This window comes from Maniola hyperantus, chromosome 5, assembly GCF_902806685.2.
Source record: "Maniola hyperantus chromosome 5, iAphHyp1.2, whole genome shotgun sequence".
Classification (NCBI taxonomy): domain Eukaryota; kingdom Metazoa; phylum Arthropoda; class Insecta; order Lepidoptera; family Nymphalidae; genus Maniola; species Maniola hyperantus.
This window is the reverse complement of record NC_048540.1, coordinates 14011636-14030305: the sequence shown is the minus strand read 5'-3', so window position 1 is coordinate 14030305 and position 18670 is coordinate 14011636. Positions and strand designations below refer to the sequence as shown.

At 38.6% G+C, this 18670-nt stretch overlaps 1 protein-coding gene across 1 annotated transcript in view; it reads right to left on the bottom strand.

Moving 5' to 3' along the window:
• The window catches only part of LOC117982145 (uncharacterized), a 328575-nt gene that overhangs the window by 157731 nt on the left and 152174 nt on the right, over nt 1–18670 (bottom strand). Inside the window, exon 4 of the mRNA XM_034968440.2 lies at nt 7554–7689. Coding sequence (XP_034824331.1) covers nt 7554–7689 — 136 coding nt within the window. The remainder of the gene's footprint in view (nt 1–7553; nt 7690–18670) is intronic.

The window sequence follows — 18670 nt, the reverse complement described above, 5'->3', positions numbered from 1 at the left end:
AAAAGTAGCCTATGTCACTCTCCAGGTCTTTATCTATACCCATGCAAAAAATCACGCCAATCCGTCGCACCGTTGCGACGTAATTGAAGGACAAACCAACAAACAAACAAAATTTCGCATTTATAATAAGGGTACCTACTGATGCACGAAAATGGAATAGGCTTAAAACAACCGTTACCACAAAATCCATACTAATATTATAAACGTGAAAGTGTGTCTGTCTATCTGCTTGCTTTTCACGGCCCATCCGTTTATTAAACGGATTTGATGCAATTTGTAACCGATATAGGATACTTTTATCACGGGTAAATCAAAAAGACCAAAAGGGATTATTAAAAACCTAGTAAGAGTCGAAAAGAGAACTTCCTGTTTTTTTTAATCACTGCAGTAACGCACACTAAATTTTTGATCAGTTGTTTAAAGATATACCTAACCAAATTTGGTTAAAAGACTATTAAAAGTACTTAAAATGTTACATTTCCGAAACATCAGTTGATGGATGCAGATTAATAATAGCGACCTAGAATAAACTTAAACTTACTAACAAACAATTTATCAATAGGCAAAGCAAAGCAAGCAAAACATGACAAAACTTCAAAATTTAGTAGTTCCAGATACCGCAAAACTGACAGTGCTTCGAATAGTTTCACGACTAAACTAGATAACTTGTAGGCAGGTTGTAGACAGGTATGCTAAACCCATAGTTATAAATGACAAGATATGCCCAAGCGAACAAAATTTTTCACGGTTTTGGAACCAAATAAATCAGCGCCACCTCTTAGATACTAATGAATGACCCGTTTGAAATCCAGACGTCACTGAGGTCGCATTGGTGCTAAATAAACATTTTAGAACCAATGAGTCGGTGCCATTTTGCTTGTTCAATGGCCCTGTTCTTACGAAGTAATATATAAGTCAATGGCTAAACCAGTTTACAAACTTTTTTGATGTCATAACGTCCCTTTTACTGCTAGCTGACATAAATGCATAATGGAAATCGTTTTAATCTCATATTTATTGTCATAACTAGCTGATGCCCGCGACTTCTACCGCGTGAAATTAGGTTTTTTAAAACCCCCTGGGAACTCTTTGATTTTTCAGGATAAAAAGTAGCCTGTCACTCTCCAAGTCTTTATCTACACCCATGCGAAAAATCAGGGCGATCCGTCGCTCCGTTGCGACGTGATTGAAGGACAAACCAACAAACACACATTGGCATTTATAATAAGGGTACCTACTGATTTACCTACTACTCCATTTTTGTTAGTCACTGTAGAGTTTAGACGATTACGATTCCAACGACATGGGTTTCTACAAATTTTCAAAATCTAAACCCATACGATATAGATTTTAAAAAATTCGTAGAAACTTCTTGATTTAAGTGGTTTTAATTCCATCCAGGTGGGTCTCCAGGATGTAAGTTATCTCAGTTAAAAAATCATCAAAATCGGTAAAATAGAAGCCGTGAAAAGGTAAAAGACAGCCAGACAGACAGACATAGTTTCACATTTATAACATTCGTGTGGATTGTTGCAAAGTTATCTACACTTTCAGCAATTTTGTAACACAAGTCAGTAGGTACCTACTGCAGTAGTTTTGCAGGTTATTCTATACTAGCTCTATCGAATCTATAAAGACTTAGGCAGTGATCTGACTGCCGGCGAGAAAACGACTAACGATCGGCGATTTTCTCTCTCAAGAAACGCACAATAAATGTACATTCCGTGTAAACGAAAGAGATGCATAAATCAAAAGTTGCTCTGTGACTGTTCACACTGCCGGCGACGACTTGCTTTACTAATTTTATCGCTGAGCGACGAGCTTTCAAAAATAAACTCGCTCAGCGATATTCGTTCAGCGATGCTCGCTCGCTTGAACACGTGAAACGCGCGCGCAGGTTTGCACAGGACTGAGCGACCGCGGGTGAATGGCGCGAGTAATCTCTCGTCGCGCTTGCACACTCGCTTATAGTCAGAAAAAAAGGCTAAATTTAACTAGTTTAATAAGTTATTAAAATGTTCCCTCATATAAAGCTTGCACGTGGATATAGATCACAACGCGTAGAGGCTTATTGAGAGTTTTAATCTTTATAATAACCTAACTGCAATATTTACTTGATTAGGGCACAATTGCTATTGCAACCACATAATCAAAATAGCGACCTAAACACAAAAGTATTTAATAGTCGTCGAGTCTCGAGTCGGAACGAGACTGAAGTAATACGCAGTCGGGTCGTCCACGCGGACCCTCGCGGGTCCCGGGGTAACTGTTTGGGGTGATGGCCCCCTTCAGTGGTGGCAACGCCGCCTGGTCACGGGGTGTGACCACTGGTCAGTGGTGTCAATCCGGTGGGCCCGCTGCGGTTCGATCAAGTCCGCGTGTGATCGCGGGCGATCGGTTACTGCAGCGCGACGTGGTATGTCCGTGGGCTTACAACCCGCCGCTCAGCGAGGTCGAGCCCGCCAGATGTAGCCCGTCAGCCAGCGGCGAGGAAGCGATGGGTCGATCAGGTGGTAAGGTCACGTGGCAGGCCTCTCATGTCCGGTGGGCGCCGATGGTATGGCGCGATGCCCTGCAAGTGCTGGGCTCGCGCTCCATCCGCGACTGAAGTAATAACTGTCAAACACTCGTATTTATACAAATCGAATCAAGATGGCTACCCCACCACAGATTGCGTGACATCGGATGTGTCAAATATTGTCTGATTCATTAAACTAACTTCAATAAGATAACAATAGTTTCTAGTTCTACGCGTTTCTCGTTCATCGTCGGCGGTCGGACCACTGCCTTAATATAGAATTGCTCAACTACAGCCGTTAAATACCAGTTGAACATTGAGCACGTAACTATGAAACTGTATGAAGTTCGTCGTAACGTAATTTTCAGTAAACGAGTCGTCTGGAGGCGTCGAAGTGTCAGGAGTGGATCGTTACGGCTCCGCGCACACCTGCCTGCCTCGGCTAATGGGAAACTGCTGAAAATATGGTAACAGTGAAACAATTTTATGATCACGGCCTAAGAATATAATGTACTAGTCTAGATGATACCCGTGAATTGTATCCGCGTGGATCGTAGCAACTCTTTGATTTTTTGGAATAAAAAGTAGCTTACTTATATCCGTCCCCGGTATGCAAGCTATCTCTGTACCAAATTTCGTCAAAATCAGTTAAACGGGTGGGACGTAAAAGCTAGTAGACAGACGGACACACTTTCGCATTTTTAATATGTACGAAGTGTCAGAGTGGATCGTTACGGCTCCGCGCACACCTGCCTGCCTCGGCTAATGGGAAACTGCTGAAAATATGGTAACAGTGAAACAATTGATCATACATCATGGCGGCCTAAGAACATTACATAATTATGAATAACAAACGGGCTTAAACTTATGTGTATGAGGTTGGCATCTTCGTCCATGTGGATTTAAATTTTCAAAAGATCCCGTGAGATTATTTTTATTATATTATATTATTTTTTTCGGGACAAAAAGCAGCCTTTCCTGGGATGCCAGCTATCCCTGTACCTCTTATCAAAATCAATTCAACAAAAATTCGCGTCGATTTGTTAACAAATCGAGGAGGAGGTTATCCTTTTAGATTTAATTAATTATTAAGTACTTCTTATTATCTACTAACTACTATCTACTAACCATTAATTTTAAGTTTGTTTATACCTTAGGCATAAGATGAATAAACCAGTTTTCTTTCTTTCTTTCTTTCTTTTCTATTTAAAGTAGGTAGGTATATTCAAAAAGTTCAAAATGACTTCAATCGAAAAGCTGCACCAGCTTAGCTTTGAAGATAAAGGAAATAATATAACATAGCGATCGCGAAAACGATTGGCGATCTTTCTTCACATTTTCCGCTTCCATTACCTCAATATTACCGTGGTAATCAAAATAAAATGAATCGATGAGCGCCCCTCGAGAACTTATTTTCATATCGAATATTTAATAACTTAATATCGATTATTGAGTTCACAATGAATTTTCACCCGGGTTCTCGGTTTTTAATAACTTTGCGCTTGGGATTTTATACGCGCAAATTTACATGCAAATCTCTTGGATGGGATTTAATAGAATTCATTATAGCTAGCGGCATACTATTATCATAAGAGGATAAAAATATTGTACCGGATATCGGATGATTTTTATGCGACAACATCGCTAATGGAATTGTGCTTAAAAATTTACTGTGAAAATTGATGCCCATGACTTCGTCCACTTGATTGGATTAGGGTTTTAAAAATCGTGTAAGTCTTTGATTGTCCTATATAAAAATTACCTAGCCTACGTCTGTCTCAGAGATAAAATCTATAATTATGTGCACCAAATATGGTCAAAATCGGCTAAACAGATAGGCTAGTATACATTGGTATAGAGCAAGTGGCGGAGAGTCCCCGGTTAAGCCTTTAATATTGCGGTTTTTCCCGTAGATAATCTTGCGTAGGCAATCTTTTTTTTAATTTTAATTATTGGCCATGTTAAACGACAAATATTCCCCTTTCCTCTCCAACTAAGCGTCAAGCTTATGCTAGGAGTAGGTACGACAATAGTGCAACGGGCGGGGTTTGAACCGTCAACCATTTTCGGTTTTGAGTCCACTCCTTTACCTGTTGAGCTATTGAGACTCTAGATCCAGATCATTTTAATAATCAAGGTAAGTACCTATAAAAGTTTGAACATTATAATAATAAGATGTAAAATATTGCTAATTAATTAATTCACAAAGACCGCGTTATCAAAAAGACGTTCATGTAAAACAGAATAAAGCCCTAAAAGGAATGTATAAGGCTAAGTAAACATCAAGTACAAGCTATCAACGTTGTAGCTCAAGTTTAGTTTCAAGATACATAAATCCGATTGTGCCGCTCGGAAAAGAATATAAAATAAGCTAGCAGGAAAAACACCCCAGCCGCGCTGTGGTTTGTAGCTACCAGTTGGGGTCATTGAAAGTTAAAACTAGAATTTAAATTTAAATTCATTTATGCCAATTTTTGGCTCTTATAAATAAGAATGTTTATCGCCGGAACAACAATGCACAAATACGACACACTAGAATAGAAGAGAATATATTTTTATTCAAGTAAACTTTTACAAGTGCTTCTGAATCGTCAACTAATTTAATTTACTTGTAGCTCAAGTTACATGATACAATATAAAGTCGATTGTGCCGCTCGGAAAAGAATATAAAATAAGCTAGCAGGAAAAACACGCCAGCCGCGCTGTGGTTTGTAGCTACCAGTTGCGGTTATTGAAAGTAGAAACTTAAATTTAAATTTAAATAGCTTTATTTCATTTATGCCAATTTTTGGCTCTTACAATTAAGGATGTTTTTCGCCAGAGCAACGATGCGCAAATACGATACACTATCAGCGTTGTATTGTAGCTCAAGTTACAAGATACATAAAGCTGATTGTGCTGCTTGGAAAAGAATATAAAATAAGCTAGCAGAAAAAACATACCAGCCGCACTGTGGTTAGTAACTAGTAGCAGGCAGTTTGAATTGAAACTTTTAAGTTTATCAATAACTTGGTTATCGAATGGACGTCTTCGTTTAATATTTTGGGACAAATCAAGTATCTTTAGTTAATGAAATTGCAAATATACACTAATTCTAACTTGTAACTTTGTGGCGGTTACCACAATAGAAACTAGATGGCGCTGTTCAATCGATGACGTAGTCCCGAACAAATGTACCGCCGATAGTAATCGCACTAACGGAGTTTTCTGCAATCTGGACTATATATAGAAGTTTCAAGACATAACCGTCGGCCCAGCTGGCGCTACCGAGCACAACCAGCTCGGTGGGAGATCTCCCCTTTGGTACGGTCGAGCCTGCACACCGCTCCCGTACATTGGTGACCCCGACGTGATCAAGAACGGTCGCACACCTCAACAACCGACGTGATCAAGAGTGGTCGCACACTACAACAGCCGACGTTGATACAAGAGTAATCGCACACTACAACAGCCGAAGTCATCGAAGACCAACCGCACACCACCGCACTGCGTACATAACGTGATCAAGGGTGATCGCATACACCGCAACACCTTTGGATCACACACCGCAAGCCCGACGTCTCCTCCAACTCCAAGTCTACAGCAACAGCAATCACATCGAGGCCTGTAAGACGGATGTAGCACAGCTTCGGGGCACAATGGCTCTGCACTCCATCACCAGCTACAAGCGTCCTGGTCCACCGCTTCTCTGGATGGTTAGCAGCCATTGCACTTCCTTAACACGCCTTCACGCTACAACGCCACCTCTCTTCACTGCTTCACATTACGCGTTCGTCTCGGAGGGGAGTGATGTGGCGGTTACCACAATAGAAACTAGATGGCGCTGTTCAATCGATGACGTAGTCCCGAACAAATGTACCGCCGATAGTAATCGCACTAACGGAGTTTTCTGCAATCTGGACTATATATAGAAGTTTCAAGACATAACCGTCGGCCCAGCTGGCGCTACCGAGCACAACCAACTGCTCGTTGGGAGATCTCCCCTTTGGTACGGTCGAGCCTGCACACCACTCCCGTACAACTTCAAAAACATTATGCTCTTATAGTAAGCAAATAAATTATAGTAATTTAATTTAAATTTGACTAAACTACTCGGCAAAATGAACATATTACTTTTCTTTAAAAATAAATAAATCATGTTATTGTTTATTCTAATTTTAAAAACAAATATACATTTTAAATACTGCATTTTAATTTCAACAAATAAAGATTTTAACCAATAATTTAGCAAGCAAACAATATAGTAATGCCATTAGTTTTTACCTCACGATAGGTCAAGATGACAATCGGGGTATGAGGTCCGCACTTCACCCGTACTCACCCGCACTGGGTTAGCGCGGAGGCTGTGCGCGTGTGCAGGGCGTTTAAATATTTCAGACAACTACTTACCTCCCGGCGAACGAGCTAGTAAAATAGCTGTCTGAATAGTAACCATTTCTCGGTCGCACAAGTAGGATTTCTGCTAGCTTTAGCCTTTTTGTATTGTATTGTAATACTTAACTTAAGGAACTATTATTATAATAATAGTCATTTGTATAATTTTTATAATGATTGTATTTATATCTTAGTGATTGAGTTGAGTGATTCTACAATATAATATGATATCTTGCTGTTGTTCCAACTTTTCATAACGTTCTGGCTATTTTACAAAAGAAGGTCTGATTTTTTTTTTCATTTGAAGCCAATATCAATCAATTAAATTAGTTAGTCAATATCGTGCTCTGTACAGTATTGATACGATTTGAAGAAATGATAGAAACGGAACCTGCAAAAATTAAAAATTTATCGATAAGCTCAAATCCGTATCTGATACCAACGCAGTTCAAGTCAAACCTAAAAAGTCAATTTGAACAAGTAAACATTATAAAGGATTCTTTCTACAAAGGAATAATCGGCCCGCACGCATACGCGCACTTTTTGTTATTGAAAAAATCAATAAAACGTCTGCCTGTGCTGGACAGCCAGGCTGATTCTTTGCGGAAAAATTGTACAGGTATTTATTCTGAGTTCCCATATATTATGTCTATGTACTCACCTACGACGTGTATATAAGCCGATCGGACTTGCGTGTGAAAGGAAGGAGCGTCCGCGGACACCTCGCACCGATATCGTCCTGCGAATGCCTTTGTTGCCTCTCTTAGGACAACTTGCTGGGACGTCGATCGCGAAACCTGGAACAATAGAACAGAAGAGACTGAGCATGGACAACAGGTTCGAATAAAACTTTGTCACCACCCATGTTATAAAAGTGAGAAAACATATAGAGTAAATAAATATAGAAAATGAAAAAGTTCCCACGGGATTAAAAAAAATCTAAATCCACGCGTACGAAGTCACGGGCATCAGCTAGTAATATTATATACCAGTATATACCTACCTAGAATACTAGACTACTAACGACAGAGAATGTGCATTGCTCAGACAAGCCGCCAAGCGCACGAGCACGAAGAAACCAATATTGTAAGTGTTTTTTTGTGGGAAAAAAAAGCTTCGGTCGTGATTAGTTACCACTTACCACCGTGGCTTATACCAACATGACGATCATGTCAGGAGATCTATAACACTAGGTTATGTCCGCAACTTGGTTCGCGTGAAATTAAGTTTTTAAAATCCCGTGGGAACTATTTGATTTTCCGGGATAAATAGTAGCCTATATGTCACTCCCCAGGTCTTTAATAATTATACCTATGCAAAAAATCACGTCAATCTGTTGCTCCGTTGCGACATAATTGAAGGACAAACCAACAAACAAACACACTTTCGCACTTATAATATTTTAGAGCGCGCTTGCTAAGAAGATGCCTATTCACAATTACCTTGAAGATAATATGATATCTATACTCATGTGCCTTAAGGTGACGCAGTACGCTCGACCGAACCGGTTTGCTTTTCACTCGACATTGTATGAGAAAGGTGAGAGGCACAATGATTTTCACCGATATCAATTGCAAAGTATAGTTATTTCAACTAATGAATAAATATACTATGGCTAATGTTAAATTTCTTTATAATTTTCATACCCCTAATCTTATTTATTTACGCCCAAAGTTGTCACAAATTTAGTGTTAAAATAGGAATCTTTTGAGGCTCGTAACTTTAAAATCAATATTTTTTTCAATGTTTCATTATATCAATAAACCTAGATAATGACGAGATTAATCGATATAATTCTTAGTTTTGAGCGTACAGTATCAAATAATGTAGTAATTACCCTCCTACGTTTGTATGAAGAAAGCACCGTCCTGAGCCCCCTTAAGCGAAACCTTAGCGTTTCGTATCAGAAACGTTTAACAAAAACGTTTCCTGCGAGTATATTGGATGTCGATTGTCAACCACATAGAGATGCCAACTTTAACGGTTTCTCGCTTAATCATCGAAAAAACTTGCTAATCTGTGAACGAAATTTTAAATCAATCGGCATTTTCGTTTACCAGCTAAAGTATATGATAATAATTATGATTAACAATGCCTTTGCGATGCTTTGCGATCATTAAAAATTCTCTTAAAACTCAAACAAGTATCTATTAATATCAAGCTCATAAAAATCGTTTTAGAGGCGGACGTACAAAGTCTTTATGCTTGAATGCTTCGATTGTCGTCCATAGCTTGTCTCAAAGCAGTAATTAAAATGATTTTTAGGGTTCCGTACCTCAAAAGGAAAAACGGAACCCTTATAGGATCACTTTGTTGTCTGCCTGTCTGTCTGTCAAGAAACCTACAGGGTACTTCCAGTTGACCTAGAATCATGAAATTGGCAGGTACGTAGGTCCTCTCGCAGACATTAGAGGAAAAATCTGAAAACCGTGATTTTGTAGTCACATCACACAAAAAAATTAAATTGCGGTCATGAACTAATTATTAGTATTTTTAATTATCAAATTAGATAACCAAGTATATCAAGTGGGGTATCATAATTATGAAAGGACTTTACCTGTGGATTTTAAAACAGATTTTTATTTATTTTTATGATTCATAGTTTTTGATTTATCATGCAAAATGTCGAAAAAATGCGACTGTACTACGGAACCCTCGGTGCGCGAGCCTGACTCGCATTTGGCCGGTTTTTTTTATTCGTCTCCAACATTTCCTGCGACCCATTTTTTCATCGCGCGCTCATTGGAAAATAACAGTTTGCTCAGCAGACACTAATTCTAACTCCCAGCGACATCGTTCCTCATTGTTATGAGCGCTTATCTTAAGAGGAGTTTATATTTTGTAGTGCGCTCTAAAGAAACGTAATTTGATTCTCATTTGAATACCTACCAACCAAACTCAATGAAAATCAAAAAAGCTGTGATAGCCTAGTGGTTAGGACGTCCGCCTTCTAATCGGAGGTCGGGGGTTCGATCCCGGGTACGCACCTCTAACTTTTCAGAGTTATGTGCGTTTTAAGTAATTAAATATCACTTGCTTTAACGGTGAAGTAAAACATCGTGAGGAAACCTGCATGCCTGAGAGTTCTACATAATTTTCTCAAAGGTGTGTGAAGTCTACCAATCCGCACATGGCCAGCGTGATTAGACTATGGCCAAAAACCCTTTTCTCTGAGAGGAGACCCGTGTTCTGTAGTGAGCCGGCGATGGGTTCAACATGATGATGAAACTCAATGAAACTAATATCAGAATATCTATGTCTGTGATTTCCAGATTTCCGTTAAAATATTAATTTGAAACATGCTCTCAAGAAATTTACACAAATCTCTAAACACGTATAACTTTAAAACTGGTTTTTTTAAATGAAAATCTTACAATCTGCATATAAATATTCTACAAAATTACATCGAAGTTGATTGGTTAATATTCAAATAGAACCAATCTACGTTTGTATGGAGCGAATGACTGAGAAACCACCGTTAAGTGTCTAAGTAAACAAACGTTTACACTTAAACTATTTACTTTTTTTTTATAGAGATAGCGAGCAAACGAGCAGGCGGGTCACCTGATGTTAAGTGATTACCGCCGCCCATGAACATTTGCAGCACCAGAGGAACCGCCGATGCGTTGCCGGCCTTTTAGGAATTTGTAGGTCCGCCCCTTGAATAACCCCATGTTGTAATCTAATGGGAACACCGCCGATGGGAGTTGATTCCACAGTTTGCATGTACGTGGAAAGAAGGAACTGACTACTTATAACTAGAACCTGACAGATCTTGTCGCATTGAAGGAGGGCAAGGTACGCAGGCAAGGGGAAAGGAAATTGGGATTTGTGGTGTATAAAAATCCACTATGTACGAAATGTACTTTGAATACTCAATATTAAAAATGTGAAAGTGTGTCTCAATCGGTATTTTCGTTTACCAGCTAAAGTATAATAATTATGATTAACAATGCCTTTGCGATGCTTTGCGATCATTAATTTTTTTCTTATAACTCAAATACCTAAGTTTTAATATCAAGCTCATAAAAATCGTTTTATAAGCGGACGTACAAAGTCTTTATGCTTGAATGCTTCGATTGTCGTCCATAGCTTGTCTCAAAGCAGTAATTAAAGAAGATTTTTCACAGCCCACCCCTTTAACGGATTTTAACGAAATTTCATCAGACAGACACACTTTCGCATTTATAATATTACAGTATGGATATGGATGCCACACAAATTGATGTTCGACCAATATCGTCCAGTCTATCGAGCGTCCATCGGAAAATATCTCCTTGTTTACTATCCACATTTTAATTTGTAACGACATCGCCGCCCATTAGGGCTGTCATCTTAGTGTTCGCAGTTTTTATAAGTTATTTTTAGAATTCTTTCTGCAGAAAGGATGGGGAAAAATACTGGTATTTTAACGTCCCCTTCCTTTTTGTTATCTGGAAGCGAAATAATTCCAAGAATATAAAGGACCCGAAAGTTAATTCTTACTTTTATTTCGCTAAGAATTTTTCCCTTTGACCTATTTTGAAATTTTCGGATGGAGGTTATTGTATCGTATTCTGATGCCTTAACAATAATTTTTTTTGTGATTTATTTATTCTATAATTTCATAAAATGCCTTATTTTGCCATACCAGCCAATATAATTATAATAAGGCTTATTATACCTAACAGTGCAAATGTTTAAATCAAATAAGGACCTCCCTTTTGACGACCTCCCTGGCGCAGTGTTAAGCGTTCTAGTATTATTAGTGGAAGGTCCCGGGTTCGATTCCTGGCATAGATTTGGAATTTTATTTTTCTAAATTTCTGGTCTGGTTTGGTGGGAGGCCGTGGCTATAGTTACCTACCACCCCACCGGCAAAGCCGTGCCGTCAAGTGATTTAGCGTTATGGTACGGCCGTGTAGAAACCAGACTGGCATGGGTTTATTAAAAACTGCCATCCCCTTCCAGGTTAGCCCGCTTCCATCTAAGACTGTGTAGGTACTGATACTAATTAGTAACTGGCAATGCATGATCGTATGACGTGATTTCTAATACTAAGTATTCCGAAGAAATTGACAACTTTATTACCTGTTATTTCCCAAAGCTACCACGATCCAAACTTCATAGTCGCTGATCGTTCGTCCCTGTGTTGCGGACAATCCGCGGAGAAACTTTCAGCTTTTAAAAAATAACGAAAGTTTGGCATGTGCTCGCTCTTGGTCCACAATATCCGGAACTGATTTAATTGAAATATGATCCGATTCTGAAAATTCTTTTACTGATAACCGAATACACCCCAATTTCTATAGGCTATAATTAATTAGGCATATATATAATATTACGTGGACAAAGTTGCGGGAAAAGCTAATAAGTATAATAACAGGTAAGTTTAAGTACCTACAATCGTAATTTAATTTAATTTGGGAGATTCCAGCCCTAATAAATGTTTACACACACAGACATAGCTAAAACCCTGTAGTAAAGAAAATAATTCTAACCATATTCTTCGCGTAAACCGAAACCATTTCTCTTTGCGAGTGAATCTATTTCCGAATACACCTCTTAGACCAAGAGATGGTGCATAGTTTATTTTATTTATTTTCAATATTTAGCACATAGCGGGCTCACACCTCTTATCTACGAATCTGGCCATCATGCATTTTATGTGTCCTCCCTTTCTCTCCCAAGCATAATTATCACTTTCACATACTCTTACGTTCCATTTCCCACAAACCTGTATAACCTGGTAGAACAAGCCAAGGTTTTCTTTGGCGATATAGAAATATTATAGACTAGCGGACCTGCCCCAACTTCGCTGAAGTGGAATTTTCGAATATCAGCGAGGGAGGGGAATTTCCGAAAATTGTCAAACACGATTTTCTTAGAGTTAAATCGAAAGCCCAAATACCATCCCTGTTTACCATCCCATTTAATTCTGTTGGGAATGGAATTTCCAAAAATCCTTTATTTGTAAGTGCTCATGCTATAAAAGGAACCTGCTGTAAAAAGTTCAAGTTTCTAATCTGAGTGGTTTAGGCTGTACGTTGAAATATCAGTCACTCAGTTAGTAATTTAGTCACAACATTCTTTTTATATATTTTTGTTCAATATGACTTTTGATCCTTTGATTTCTTCCTTGATTCAAAATCAAAAAATCCGTAGTTCCGATTTTAATTTTACACAATTTTCGATTTGATTTTGGAGGCTGTAAATGAAACTAAGCTTTAAAAAAGGCTTTTAACTTCATCCATTTTACTTTAACACTGAAGTATTTTGACGCACCAGACCAGAGATTCAGATAATATTATAAAATTCCAAACCCCTTCCGGGAATCGAACCCGGGACCTCCCACTAATAAAAACAGCGCTTATCACTGCGCCAGACAGGTCTAAGTAGATATATTGATAGAATTTCATAGATAGAGGCCGGAACTCCCCTAGCTTCCATAATTCGATATTTGACAGCTAGTCAAATCAGTAACTTTTTATCAAACATCAAAACGCGCGCTACACTAATGCGAGATTCTGTGAAATACAGATATGTGACGTCACAATCATTTGATGCATTTTTTAGTTTAATCGATAATTTAAAATGGTTATCACACATAAAACTAACAAAGGACGTGGATTTTACGTATTTTGGAAGACCCTCTATTTAATAATCATTGAGAAAATATAGTCTAAAATAGAGCCTCAATAGCTCAACGGGTAAAGGAGTGGACTGAAAATCGAAAGGTCGCCGGTTCGAACTCCGCCCGTTGCACTATTGTCGTACCTACTCCTAGCACAAGCTTGACGCTTAGTTGGAGGGGAAAGGGGAATATTAATCATTTAACATGGCTAATAATCTTTAAAAAAATATATTAAAAAAAATATTTTTGTCATAGTCAAATAGCGTATTTGTGCCGCCACAACAAATGATTGACCATCTCTCAGACTATAAGCGCAAACGACATAGTTGATAGTCAGAATGAGTAGAACATTGACTCGATAGGGGACGTTGCCAAATCACCAGCCATCAGTCGGCTATTGTACTGTTTATTTTGCTTACGGAAAAGTGTGCATCCGAATTAATATCGCCCGCCGTGTCGTTTTATTTCTATCGGCGAGACGGGGAGCAAATAAATAAATGTACAAGCAAATAAATAAATGTAAATGCATTTTGTATTGGTTTTATAGTTTCTTTTTCGGTTCGAACTGTTCAACACGTGTAAAAAATGGGAATGTACACTAAAGTCTGGAACATACACAACGAGTTACAGCAGCGGTGCGCGATGGTACTACCCGTCTGAAATATCTGAGAACCTGTCTTAATGACGTCATGCAACGTGCTTGCGTCGGCAACGGTACTGGCACTGGTACTGGCAACGGTACTGGTATAACATAGTGTTTATATACTCTTTGGGTACTAGATAGGCGAAAATGGGCGAGCTGCGGGGAAACGCGAGTGGAAGCGCATTCCAGCGAGGTGCGCAGATATTTCCGACCGGTTGTAACTGCATAGTTACACTGAATATGTGCTTAAAGTTGCATACAGATACGCAGACCTTAGTTCGTAACAGAAAAAAATATTGTATATGCAAAAGTGTGTTTGTCTGTTACCTTTTGATGGCCAACTAATTTTGACGGGTTCAAAGATAGCTTGCATGAGTTGCATTCCTAAAACGGGTATTGTTTATTTTCATCCCGTTTCCACGTGATTTAAAAAAAAACATAAATCCACGCGGAGGAAGTCGCGGGCATCCTCTAGTCTAAATATAAAAGGTAGAGTATTCAAAAGTATAATGCAATACAAACATAAAACTGTGCTGGTAGTAAAATAATAAAAGTTCCCCGCAACGAACAAAATTTTACTTTGGAATTAATGTTATCGCCGTTTTATTTGTATCGGCAACACGGGACCCGAATATACAAAACGCATTTTAATTTCGTGCCTTTTGTTCGGGTTTCATCTGTGCGAATGTTTTATGAAATGCGAAAATGTGTCTGCCTGTCTATCTGTCAATATAAGTGTTATTTCTTGCTTGATAGTGCGGAACACTTCGTGCGTAAATCCGACTCGCACTCGACAGATTTTCTCAAGTAAAGGGTACATTTTGTATTAGGATGGTCATGTAGTTACACACTGCTGCGATAATAACGCCGCAATGGAAGTAGGACGTATTATCGCAGCAGTGTGTAACTACATGACCATCCTAATACAAAATGTACTGAAAACAGATATCGCAATAACGCATGCCATATTATCGACCTATAATAACGCGCCTGTGCCCCAGCCTTAAGTCTCTAACAGCATTAAATTTTAAAAAAAATTAAGCAACGAAAACGTACCTATACTTAACAATAATAATTATGTACAGTGCGACAAGACTCTTGGCACTTGAATGACATTGACAGGGGGTCGCTGTTGGAGAACAAAGAATATTCAAACAAGAACAAAGGGGACACGTGGGGACACTTGACGGCAACGTTAGTTCCAATTTTTGCCACGCACCAAGATAGCCTTGTCGCACTGTAGTAAGTTTTAGAAATAGGAATCCCGCACCACCCATTAAAGCCATCTGCTCGAAACAGACACTCAACACAATCTCATATTCTACGTGGACGATTATCTAATCTAATTGGCAGTCCATTAGAGATCTCCATGTTCCACTACGCCATACAAGGACAGCGAATGTGTTGTACCTCTACTAAAGTTATGTTCTCCTGGTACTTTTCTTCTTTGTTATTTTTGTTTTATTTTCTTGGAGAGGAAAACAAAGAAGTAAGTAGAGAAGTGTAAGTACAGAAGAATGCAAGCAAGGGATTTTGGAAAATTAAACTCTTAAGGGAGTAAAATAGGGGGTTGAAATTTTTTAATCACACGCGGATGAAGTCGCGAGCATAAGCTAGTGTCGTGTCTTATAAAAATCGTGCCATTGCAGACTCCTTTATCATATACTTAATACATTGTTATAGAACATTATCTTAAAACATAAATTACATATAGGTAATATTATGATACATAATCTTACATATTGTGTTCAATCTGCTTAGTACCCATTGTGGTGAAAGCGATCTGTTTACAAGTACGTTATAATCAGCTTTGTGCTGATAATCGAAGTAAATTAACGCGATATTCCTTCAACTATGTCATGTGCCGATTAACATGATGAAATTCACAGAAGGAAATATTGTGTGAACTTATCAATACAGATTAAAGGCTTTGTACATGAAAAACTTTAATTAAATGAATATGAATATGAAATGCAATGAATAATAATTATTAATTAAAAATTTGTTACATATAAGTTTCATGGAGTCTCAACAATAAACCGGGTCTATAGGTAGTAGTTGGTTTGTCCTTCAATCATGTCGCAACGGAGCAACGGATTGACGTGATTTTTTGCATGGGTATAGTTTAAGACCAGGACAGTGACATTTTTACCGGAACTACAGCTACTTTTTAACCCGGAAAATCAAAGAGTTCCCACGGGATTTAAAAAACCTAAATCCACGCGTACGAAGTCGCGGGCATCAGCTGGTCTTTGATAAAAACTTTTTCATACAAAGAGTATTACAATACGGGGACAGTGTTTACAATTAACCAGCACTAACCAACTGGAGTCACCGTGAGCTTTAAGAAAATCCACTGAAATTGGTAAGTTTGCTACGCTTGCCGCTCGCAGTGGCGTAGCAGCTCGTAGACCAAGTAGATTTCTACCGTTCTCTTATAGTTCTCCTACGGATCTCGTCATTTATGATTTGATCACGTAGAGAAACTCCAAGCATAGCTCTCTCCATCGCCCGCTGAGGGACTCTTAGGTTATAATGAGCTCAATATAAGCGACAATTTCGCCAGTCCACATTATCTCTACGTAGCTACGATTAATAAAGGCCAGTAACTACCCAATGATGAGGCAAGCTGTCATTAAGCCAAACTGGCCGCACTCCGATAGCGCTTCAAGTTTAAATTATAATTATGCGGCCAAATAGATTTCATGCATCACATGCTTTAATTAAAATTTTACGTCAGTAAACCTCGGCTGCTTATCAACGTAAAGACGGACTACATACATTCCAAACCCCCATTTAACCCACTTAGGGGTGGAATTTCGAAAAATCTTTTCTCACTGGATGCCTTCTCTTTACAAAGAACACACCCCTGGGACCAGCAGTTTAGGCTGTGCGTTTATATGATATAAATCAATCAGCCAGGACTTTGAATTTTATATACACAGAAGATTGTCCCCACAAAAAGGAAAGAAAACCCTGAAAGATTTAAGGAATTCAGGTACACGAGACTGATCACACCAGGGAAACAAGATATCTTGAGAGACGAAGGTGAGAGATGTAATAATCAAAAGCCAAACTCCTAAAGTTTATAGCACATTAAATTCAATGGCTAAAGTGGGACTATAGCGAACTTAAATATTCATCGTCTAGTTACTACGAACTAATATCAATAAACGTGCAAGTTCTGGCCGACACTTATGAGTATGCTTACACAAGTAAATATCAATAAATGATGAACTTTGTATGAGATACTTAAATATCTCAGCAGTATTTACTATAGCAAGCTGTGATAGCCTATGTGGTTAGGACGTCCACCTTCTAATCGGAGGTAAGGGGTTCACGCACCTCTAATTTTTAATTAATTAAATATGGAGTTATGTGCGTTTTAAATCAAATATCACTTGCTTTAACGGTGAAGGAAAATCGTGAGGAAACCTGCATGCCTAAATGTTCTCAAAAGTGTGTGAACTCTACCAATCCGCACATGGCCAGCGTGGTAGACTACGGCTAAAACCCTTCTCACTCGGAGAGGAGACCCGTTCTCTGTAGTGAGCCGGCGATGGGTTGATCATGATGATGACTATCATCCCAAACGATATCTCATCTCACATTCAACAATCCAATGATGTCATAACAGTTTATTTGATAGTTGCCTGACATATTGGAGGCGGACGGTTATTGGATAATGAGGAGCGTCCGCTATTTGGCCACGCTTACTCCGTCAATGAGCTGGTCACTCATGGACGTCGAATAGATACGTAATAGGTACTTTGACGCATATCTTTATTAGTATGGGTATTACCTTTTATAATAAAATCCCGCAAACTATTTTGGACTTACCTTTGCACAAGTTTAAAAAATCTATTAAAAATATGCTCCTGAAAAAAGCATATTACACAATTGAAGATTATCTAAATGATAAAAGAGCGTGGATTTGACCTGCAGCTCGTTCCAGCAACGCACAAGACTGCAAATACTATTTTATACATGGCATAATCTTGTACCTATATCAAATATTTGAAATTTACTACCCAAAGCCACCATGATTAAACTTCATAGTCCCTGGTCATTCCTCCCTATGTTGGGGACAATACGCAGAGAAACGGTCTGCTTTTATAAAATAACGAAAGTCTGGCATGCGCTGGCTCTTAGTCCATAATGATGTGGGTAGTAAAAAGTTGGCAGAGCCTGCATTTTTAAAAGCTAATTTTCAATACAATTCCCATGCTAAGCCGAGTTTCTTGCTGGTTCTTCTCGGTAGGAAAGGCATTCCGAACCAGTGGTAGATGCATCCGACTATTCGTAAGTACTTGTAAAAGTTTATACGAATAAAAAAGATTTTTATTTTTATTTTATTTTTAACTAGCTTATGCTCGCGACTTCGTCCGCGTGGACTACACAAATTTCAAACCCCTATTTCACCCCCTTAGGAGTTGAATTTTCAAAAATCCTTTCTTAGCGGACGCCTACGTCATAATAGCTATCTGCATGCCACATTTCAGCCCGATCCGTCCAGTACCTA